Below are 11,206 nucleotides of genomic sequence, written 5' to 3' on the forward strand. Positions count from 1 at the left end.
ACTATATTATCACACGACATAGCACCACAGAATAGATTAAATTCGACGGACCACGGTTAGGTTAGGTTATATATAATATCAGCTTCAATAATAAATTATTGTCGGCTATCTTGTTGTTCTGTACTTCCATTTCATATGGTTGTGAGTGTTGTGACTTGTGATAGTGTGATACTAGTATCACAGAATATGTGAAATCAGAATGGACACTTCTGCCGCCTGAAAAACAGTCCGCCATATTGAATGCAAGCACCAGATTGACCACAAACTGAATATTAATGTTTTTTCAATTTTATGTTGCTTACGGTGACACTGTTGTAACGATGTTTACAATTTACTTTCCAATCTCCTAACCAAACATTTTACATTTTACCGCCGTTGTTGTTGTTTGGATGTCGCGGCTTTTTGTACCTTATTATATGGTTTTGAAAATTTTTGACTGTAATTTTCAAGTTTACTGATTGTTCTCTTGCATTACTGTGTAACTTTGTTAATTTATTCACAATGGAGTTTATTGTTAATAAACGGGCCAAACAGTATTCAAAATGTTGTTTGATCAATTGTAAAAGCCATATTTTGAATAAGGAAACCATAAGTTTTTTTACTTTCCCAAAAGAACCTGCCAGGTAAGAAAAATTTTTGTTATCTTTGTTTATTTGTTCCCGTTTTGAATAGCCTAATAGTTCATTAATACTTACTTTTCTTTCATAACCTAACCTAACCTACCATAAATTTGATTTTAAGCTGGTTGTTAAAATAATAAATTACACATACCTGCAGGTACCTACTTAATACTTATGTATTGTGAACATTTATTCTAGTCCAAACAATGCATATTACACGTATTTTTTTTTGGTATTATTGCAACTGACTAAACTGTTATTCTTTTTTAAAATGTCTTATTATTTTTTTATTATTAATTATATTTACAATAATATTTTAGATGTGCTGTTTGGATTGAAAATTGCAAATGTGATCACCTGAAATCAATCAACAATTTGGCTGCTAACACTAAGTATCGTGTTTGTTCTTTACATTTTGAAACTAACATGTTTTCCAATTTTCAGAAAAATAGACTAAAGCCAGAAGCTATACCTACTTTGTTTGATGCTATGGGAGTTGATCGTGTGGATGAACCAAAGAATAATGATGACCCTGAATGTAGCACTTCAGATTTTGTGCCATTATCATGTTCAACACCTGGTATGAACATAACATATATTATTGTAAACACAATAGAATTCTCACTTATTGTTGGTAGCCGCAATAACCTATTCCGCGGATAACAATATTGTATTCTAGTTTTTCTTAAAATCTTTATTATTTAAATTAATTTCTATTTGTTAAAATTTTGTTATATTTTGCATAAATGTTAGAGATGATTGACTTGTATGGAATTTTATATTTTAATTTTTACAGGTTCTTCTGCTCGTTTATCGATAAACTCACAAAGTTTATCTGATGCATCAACATCAATGGATATTGAAACAAGTGTTATTGGTATACAAACACCGAGTTATTTATCATCCAAAACTCCCCGAAAAGTTGCTCTTCAGGAAAAACTAAAAGAAAGTGAACGGGTTCAGGCCGAGTTGAAACAAATTATTATAAATTTGAATCGGCAAATAGCAAATGAACCTAACAATAAATTGGAGAATTGCTTGGAAACGTGTAAAGAATACTTGTCACCTACCCTCTTTATGATTGTCAAATCGCAAATCAAGAATAAGGAAAGAAATTATCGAGGATTCAGGTATTCTAATGAAATTAAGCAACTTGCCTTAAGTATTTATTTTCTAGGTCCAAGAGTTTACAATTTATTGCAAAATCCTCTATCCCTTCCTGTTAGTCGAACACTCAGAAGAGTAACTTCAAAATACGAAATAAATCCTGGTCTAAATGATTTTCTTTTTAATTTTCTATCATTTAAAATCAGTAGTTTTAAACCTGACGCGCTAGATTGCGTACTTTGTGCCGATGAAATGGCTTTAAAAACAAATTTATTTTATAATGTCTCTAAAGACAAAATTATAGGTTTTCATGAATCAAATTATCGTAAAAAGTATGAACCTGCCAAATATGCTTTAGTCCTTATGCTTGGAGGAATAAACGAAAATTGGAAACAACCAATTGCTTATTTTCTTGTGTCAAGTAGCTGTACCGGTACTGATCTGAAAGACATAATTATGTCAACAATTTGTCGCCTACAAAATATTAAACTTAATATCAAAGCTTTTATTACAGATCAAGGCACAAATTTTGTAAGTTTTTCTAAAAGCTTTTATGTTTCTCCTAACAAGCCATATTTTGAAGTAGATGGAAAACAAATTTTTTACATTTTTGACCCACCTCATCTTTTGAAATCTACTCGGAACATGTTGTTTAAACACAACTTTATAATTAATGATTCAATAGTAACTAAATCACATATTGATTCTTTTTACAATTATGATTCTGAAAATAATCTTCGCTTGGCTCCAAAATTAAAACATGCACATATTCATCCAGGACCATTTGAAAAAATGAGAGTTTATTTAGCTGCCCAAATTTTCAGTAATAGTGTTGCTTCTGGTATGTCTACAACTTTAAAGTCTGGTATTTTGCCGCCTAGCGCTCAATACACTATTGATTTCATCAGTGATATGGACAAATTATTTGACATATTCAATTCTTATAAAGCACCCAATCTTAAAGAATTCAATAGACCATTTAAAAATACTGAATCACAAATTAATTTTTTAAACAAAATGGCTGAAGTTTTTAGGAACATAAAAGTTGTTAATAAATTTAATGGATCAAATATTACTAATAGGATGAATTTTATAAATGGTTGGTTAATTTCAATATCTGCATTAAAAATGCTGTGGCATTCATTAAATCCAAATAAGAATCCAAATTATGTTCTATATACTAGATGCCTAAACCAAGATCGTGTAGAAAATTTATTTTGTTATTTCCGCCAACAGCATGGAAACAATTTAAATCCTACACCAATTGATTTTTGTAGGTCATTTAAAAAAATTTTTTGTGCTAATTATTTTAAACATTCTCCAGGTGCAAATTGCATTGAAGATTTAGATGAAATTTTAGGCGCAGAACTACCACAACCTGAAAAAATACTTCAATTTGAAGGATCAGATAAAAATCTTTTTAAATTTAAATGTATTAGCATTGGTACAGTTGACTATAGACAACTTGACATTCCAGAACAGAATGCATTAACTTACATTAGTGGTTATTTAATGAGAAAATGCTTAGAAAATCATATTTGTCAGGTTTGTACAGACTATGCGTACTATCAAAAAGAGTTGAACCAGTCATTTCTCTTGAGTTTCTATAAAGCATACCCTACTGGAGACAACTCTACATTTGGAAATCTGATGATGCCTCATGATGACTTTTATAATTTTGTATCCGAATTAGAAAATATTTTTATTGATAACTTCCCTTCCATTTCCTATGAAGACGGCGTGGGTTCAAAACTAAAGCAACAAATGAGTAATGTACCTTTTAATCATCCTTGTGAATCTTTTAATAAAATGTTTTTGATTAATTTATTTACACGCTTTAGAATTTTTTCAGCAATCAAATTTTTAAATAGAGCTTTAGTTTCTGAAAAAAAATTAAAAGATAGAAAATTGACCATTTTGAAACATTTGTAATCACACACACATTATTTTAGGTGATTTTTGTTTTATTCCAATAATACCGAGTGATCCATAAATTGTGTTAACACTGATTATTTGAAAAAGTTTAAACTTACCTTAAATTAACCTTGTATAATTTGATGTAATTTTATAACATTTCTGAACAAAATATTATTTTTATGTACCTGCTATTAACGTTATAATTTGTAAACTTTTTACATTTTTGATTGAGACCATATATTTTTATAATCATATTATCTGAGTATTTCATTTTTTTTTTAATCAAATTTCTATCAAGTAGTTATTGGCGATCATAAACTTATCAAATTGATCTATATTCCGCTCATCTCATCTGAAAATACTTATAACTTCTTAACAGAAACTTGATTTTAAAAAAAATGAAATAATCAGAGAATATGTTTATAAAAATGTATGGTCTCAATTAAAAATGTAAAAAGTTTACAAATTATAACGTTAATAGCAGGTACATAAAAATAATATTTTGTTCAGAAATGTTATAAAATTACATCAAATTATATAAGGTTAATTTAAGGTAAGTTTAAACTTTTTCAAATAATCAGTGTTAACACAATTTATGGATCACTCGGTATTATTGGAATATAAAAAGTCATGTAAAATATTATTTTTCACAATATGATATTAAAAATGTATGTTGCCTTGTAAAATAGAAAAATACTTAGAATGATAGAAAATTGTAAAAAGTATTTTTATAGATTTTAAAGAAGATATTAAGAAGACAAACAATTGCATTTTTTAAATATCTGATTTTTTTAATTGTATTCAATTTTGAAATAAAAATAATCAATTATTATTATTATTATTACTACTAAGTAACTCTTTTTATTACTTGTTTATAAAATAAATTATTACTCAATGATGAATTATGTTTTATTTGTATCCTAGAAGTGTGTCACCTATATTCTTTAATTATATCAAATTAGTGTATATTTTTTTATTTCATTAAAATCTATTATTGATTTATAGTTGTGTTACATTTGGTTTATACCAATATTATAATTATATAAAATATAGTACAGAAAAAACCAGTATTTTACCACATAAACTATTGAATTTATTTTGAATATTATATATTTATGTGTAATACATTTTAACATCTTGTTGGATATTTATGAGTTAATCCAAATCTCAATAACGTTACCAAATTACCAAATATGGTATTTAAAAAGAAAAGAAGAATATTAAATAATCTGTTTAATATAAATACAAATATCTTGAAATTTGAATCATACATTCTAAAACAGATCAGTATTTTGATGCATTGATTAACTTTTTAGAACAAAACCCATAATGGAACCGTTAAATTTATGATATTGCTGAGTTAAAAGTGTTTCTATTCAGCCCGTCTTACAACATAATAATTAGAGATCGGATTCTCGTGCAATTGCAACTTTTTTTCCTTTGCTTTAAAACATATAAAAAGAAATTATAAATCCGAATCATGAGAAGTAGATTAATTTAAACGTAGTTTTATTTTGCACTTTTTATTCTAAATTGCACGGTTTTAATAACAGTATTCATAATTACAAATATGAATAAATAAAAATAAAACTTATAGCTGAACTATTGTATAGTAAGAGGTAAATTTAAGATTTTTTTTTTGGGCAACACTGACGTATGCATTCAATATGGCGGACCTTCTTATCAGCTTCCCATAAGAATAATGTAATTTTTTGAGATGTGACCATTCTGATTTCATATATTCTGTGCTAGTATACTGTATACTACTAAACAGAGTACGCTGTTGTTTTTCCAAAGTAATTCTTCTAGAATACCCAGTAGAATGAATCATGAGTGAAAGCTTGATGCCGGTGGAAACTAGAAACGTTAATTTTTATCTTAAATTAAATTACATTTAAAACTTATTATTTATTTAAAGTTTAATGAGTCATTTAGTTATTTAATAATTTAAATCGATATTCGTTTATTATTCATCATGGCGTATTCTACAAGTGTGAATATAAGTATTGAAACACAAGCCGAAAATATAATCCAGGAAATTTCATACGATGGACAGGAAATCTATCAACCGTAAGCATGTTCAATTTCAGATTAATTACATTGAAAATACGTTTAAAACTAATTTAATTATTATGTTGGGTTATTTTTTAAGGGCATTATCTATGTCTGATAATTTGTCTAAGCTTGCACAGAGAATTGACTTCAGTAAGGTTGACGAGGACACAAAACAACAAGAAGTGGAGATCAAAAGCGAAGAAGAATCCAAAGAGCCGTCTCCTAATGTCCCTATATCTGGATGGATTGATTCAGTAGTTTCTAAACTAAAGTAATGAATTAAACTGTTAAGATTGTACATGCAATGTTGTTTATTAATTTGTCAATATTGTTATTAAAGGAGAGCAGCAACAGAGATTTGTGTTATATCAGATGTATTAGCTGTTACAAAAGAAAAACGATACATGATACTTGATCCAATCCCTACTGAATCAATCGAAACCAAACCAATGGCTCAAATTTATCTCCGGAAAAAGGTTTGAAAATTTAAAATTTAAAATTATTGTACTTATCTAAGATAAACACTAATGTTTATGATCAAACTGAACCATTTTAATTGTAAACAAATTGATTTGTTGTTTTTTGCTTATATGTTATTATCTATAATTTATATCAAAATTGATTTATTCATAAAATATATTTATCTACAATAGTTGGTATACAGCTATCTATTATTCCAACTTATATAATATATATATATATTGGGGAATTAAGCTATCAATCATTAAATAACTTCATAATTTAAATTTAAAAATGTATAAATATAATAATAATATTCTTGTCGTATGCAGTTTACCACATACAGTGTCAATGGTGGCAACCAACCAATGTCCCCTTCTATTTTAAAAATAAATACCTATTAGCGTCACGGTAAGTTAAACAGTTTTATATAATTATTCAGAAAGATGAAAATAGGTACAAGAATATTTTTGAAGGAAAAACTAATTGGTTTTTGGAAAGTTTGGTATGTGCCTAAAATTCAAAAATGGTATTATTGAAGCAAGATAGGTACTTCACTGTGGAAAAAATAGATAGACAAATATTACACTGAATAATTGAAAATTAAATTGAAATCGGGACAGAAATACACTTGAATGAATGTATATTGACAGTATATAAGATTAATATTTATTTATATATTCATTAAAGGGTATATTCAGAAAACCTTCAAACATTTCCAATTTGTTGTCATTTCCATCAGTGGCACGCTCAGTGCACACAAATTAATTGAAATTAATTAAAATGATAAACAGCATACAACAAAAATCTATATTATAATTTATAATATTCATTTTGAAATATAAATATAAAGAAATTAACAAAAATAAACTTGCTGTTCACTGATTTAATCAACATTATGAATATTGATGATAGAATTTAATGATGCATATATATTTTAACTTTTTAAATTTGGTTTGATTTAATCATTGACCACTGAAGATTGTTTAGATTTTGAACTGTATAAAAAATACCAAGTTTAGAAGTTTGATTTTTTTGACTTTTAATTATTCAGACAAACCTCTAAATTGTACATAATTTCATTACAATGTTTGTAAATACATTTACAATATTCAATAAAAAATACTAGTATTAACTATAGCTTATAATTATTTTATTTATGTTATTTCATTATTTTGAAATTAGGCATTAGCTAGTGCATCAAATATAATAATGTCAGCTGTAGACCGATTAAGAAGTAGTCAGAATGAATTCATAAGAAACAGAACAACCCCTGATTTTCATATTGAGTTATTAAGATTACGACAAAATTGGAGGTTAAAAAAAGTTTCTACAGCCATTATTGGTGATCTAAGTTATAAAACAGGTAATTTGATTCAAATTAAATCTTTATAATTGTAATAAAAGTAAATGTGTACTATTGATCAGGGTGATGTCCGGGCAAATAAAAAATTATTGATTTATACAGTCAAAATCAAGAAATAATTAAATGTAGCGCACAAATTAAAAATTTAAATTTAAGTAATTATTTGTATTAGTATAATAAAATTAGTAAATATAATAAATAAAGATAATTTAACCCTGTATAGAACATTTTTTTAACATGAAAAATAGTTAAATTTATCATATAATAATATAAAAATAATATTGTGTTACTGTTTTATAGTTACTATGCTTGTTAAATTAACCTATTATCATATCGCCTGCCGCAGCAAAGAAGATCGTATCTCTGTTTTTCTACAAATATTTTTTGGGTTTTTTCAATTTTTCATAACTTTTTTGTGTAGTTCCCGTGAAACTGATAGTAGCATAAAACAATCAAAGACGTTCTATACAATAAAATACAGTTACTACCGTCTTCGTGGAACTACACAAAAATAGTTATGACAATTGAAAAATAAAAAAAAAATTGTGAAAACAGAAACGACTTTCTTTGCTACGGCGGGCGATGTATAAAAGTTAAAACTTCCACTGTGCCAGATCTTGAACTATAGAGTCTCTAGATTAAAAGAAAATGTTGGGGCCTCTTAAAATAAAATTGCTATAAATTACTTATTTATTTCCATCAAAAAACAAATTTATTATTAATTACAAAGTATAACATTTTAAATAAATCTTGAGCTTTTCAAATAAAAAATCAATATATTATGATATCTGGTATCTCGTGCATTATGATAATAAATTATAATAAAAAAAAGATTTACCATTCTGCCATCATGTTTGTTACACTTAAAACATTAGTAAATGTACACTAAAATGTCTGAAAAAATAGTCGATGTACTCAGTCTCCTCGCGTATCACAATTCAAGCACTGAATATACCTAAATAATTATCTAAAAAGTATACAGTTCTACGTCAGTTTGTATATATTGCATATTAATAATTTTGCTTGTTAAAAAGCCCCTGGGTGTTTGCTCTACCGTAGGCACAGACTTGCTAATAATTTTGAATTTAATTAATTTTTTATTTAAAACTCATTTTAAATGATATAAAACATAAAATACTAAGTAATAATACGCTATTTAAACATTTAAAAATAATAATAAAATATTTGACAAAATTTTTCTTTATATTTTAGAGTACAATTATAAAAAATATTGCGTGCGGTTAAAATTTGTAAAATCATAAATTAATTAAATATTTGTATTTGCAGCTGGTTCAAAATTTGGACAAAGTGGTATGTTTGAAGTAACAAAAGCAGAAGATGATGTTCAATCAAATACTGGAACTTCTTCTAGTAGCCCATCATCCTCTCCTAGTCATAATGTTTCAATCACTAAATCACCATCAGCGCTTAGAGTGACTGTACCTACTGAACTACAAGGAGTATCTTACATAATGGTATTATGCCAAAAAGGTGATTAAATGCAACTCTATGATTTATTTTATTAGTAATAAAACATTTTTTATGCATGAAATTAAGATTTATTATAGAATATGCCGTATGACCCCTCCCCCTTAATAACCATATCCAATAATTTAGCTGTTAGGTATCATATTAATATTGTACTAATCATTATTTCAACTGAATCCAAAATTTGTTTTTATATTTTTTAATATGATTTCATGAACTTATTAAAAACAGTTATTATATTTTTAAATTTGATGCTTTAGATCAAGAAAATATTTTTAACACTTCGTTTAATCTACTGGGTTCAGCTCCAGCTACTCCTAATCCGGACATGCATTGGCAACAAAAATTAGAAGCTGCTCAAAATGTATTGTTTTGTAAAGAATTATTCAATCAGCTTGCCAAAGAAGCAGTTCAATTGCAAGCAACTATTCCACATATGGTTGTTGGAAATCAAATTTCAGCTACAGTATGTGAATGAAAAAAAGTTATACATTTAAAAAAATATATATATTATAGAACTAAGTATAATTTTATATTATATCGTTAATTGTTATATAGGTATTTCCTGGTATCCAGTTAATAATTGGATTATGTCATAGTTCAACAAATGGTAATCCTAATGCTATATTACCATCTAAAACTGATCATGATCATGTACTAGAACACTCTCTGCATCAACTTTTAAGAGAAGTACATCACAGAAATACTCATCAACCATTTCCACATCCTTCTTCAGGGCCATTAGGTCCAAGTAAACGTCGTGCAGTTGCTGGACCTAATGCTGCCGATCGTTTTGAATTATTAGAAATGTCTAAAAGGTAAAAAAAATCTATACAAATAAGTGAAGAGTTAAATTATTTTTTTTTTTAAATTTAAATTTCAGCCAAACTTTATTGGAACAAATTATAGAACAAGCACAGCACTTTTTTATGAGATTGCGTACAGAATATGTAATTGATACACTAGCTAAAGAAGTAATTTTATTTTACTATATTTACTAAGAAAATATATAACCTTTATACTACTCATAGGTTAAAGATCCAATTATAATTTCACATTGGAATTCATTGAACTCTCCAACGCAAGCTTGTGTTAAAGTTACTATTGTATCACACGGATTTGACTGTATTTGTCGAACTTCTTTAGTTGTACATGTAATGAAAAAATCATTAAAATGTATTTGCCGAGATGGTCGAGTAATGTATTTATCATATGAACCTCAAGAATTAAGAGATCTCATTTTTTGTCAAGTAAATATATATCTTAATTAATTTTAAATACATTTTAAAAACTTATTTAATATTTATATGTAACATAATAACTGTAATAGATTTATCAACATCAAATAATGGGCGTACAGTCTGTAGCTAAAACACAAGGATGGCAATTCTTAGCTAGTTCTTCCCACCTTGGCCTAGGTCCAGTTGAGCCTATGGGAAATGCTAGCTCATGTCTCTTAGCTTCACCAATAGGGGATAGGTAAATTTGTTAATATAATTATATTATTTTATGAAATTAATCATTTTTCATTTTACTTCAGGTTGATATCTGTGAAATGTGAACCACAAGGCAATGTCAGTGTGAGTATTGCACATTCACCAAAAAAAGACTTCTTTGGAGGCCAATTGGTAAAAGAAAGAAAATGGGAAAATTTGGGAGGTTCATTTAAAAAGGTTAGGTGGGACAAAATGGAAGGTAAAAACTTTTTAAACAAAATTGAACTTTTAATGGCTAGTTTAACCAATTCTACCTAATTTGTCAACAAAAAAACTTGTTGATGTAAAAAATGTATTATAATTTATGTTGTATATAATTATTGTATTAGTTAATTCAATATTATGTATTCTTTATATATTAAAATAAATATAATTTTTATTATAGTTATGTATTAGTATCAAAACTGTAATTTATGTATAATAACTAATAAGTATTAATAATAAATAATAATACATTTCTGATTCTGGATAAAGATTATACTTACCTACTACTTAGTTGTTTAATAATTTCAAATTTGTATTAGTGTGTTAATTTAAATTATTTTTCAATCGGGTTAGTAATTTATTATATTTTGCATCTATGGCAATAATCCTTCTTCATGTGATGTAACTCAGTGGCATTATCATAGGGGCATTTTTAAAATTCTAAACTCGAAATATTGACTGCCATATTATTATATTAATAATATTAATTTATT

At 26.8% G+C, this 11,206-nt stretch overlaps 1 protein-coding gene across 1 annotated transcript; it reads left to right on the plus strand.

Moving 5' to 3' along the window:
* The first annotated feature begins 5,285 nt into the window (after nucleotides 1-5,285).
* On the plus strand, nucleotides 5,286-10,970 carry LOC132948549 (mediator of RNA polymerase II transcription subunit 17). Its single transcript, XM_061019062.1, has 11 exons — nucleotides 5,286-5,714; nucleotides 5,797-5,970; nucleotides 6,040-6,175; nucleotides 7,344-7,524; nucleotides 8,812-9,015; nucleotides 9,273-9,478; nucleotides 9,571-9,830; nucleotides 9,896-9,986; nucleotides 10,044-10,262; nucleotides 10,343-10,491; nucleotides 10,553-10,970. Exons 1-11 carry the CDS (start codon nucleotides 5,620-5,622, stop codon nucleotides 10,764-10,766), a joined length of 1,929 nt encoding a protein of 642 aa, XP_060875045.1. The 5' UTR covers nucleotides 5,286-5,619; the 3' UTR covers nucleotides 10,767-10,970.
* Nucleotides 10,971-11,206: the final 236 nt, after the last annotated feature.

The sequence above is a fragment of the Metopolophium dirhodum genome, chromosome 7 (assembly GCF_019925205.1).
Source record: "Metopolophium dirhodum isolate CAU chromosome 7, ASM1992520v1, whole genome shotgun sequence".
NCBI lineage: Eukaryota > Metazoa > Arthropoda > Insecta > Hemiptera > Aphididae > Metopolophium > Metopolophium dirhodum.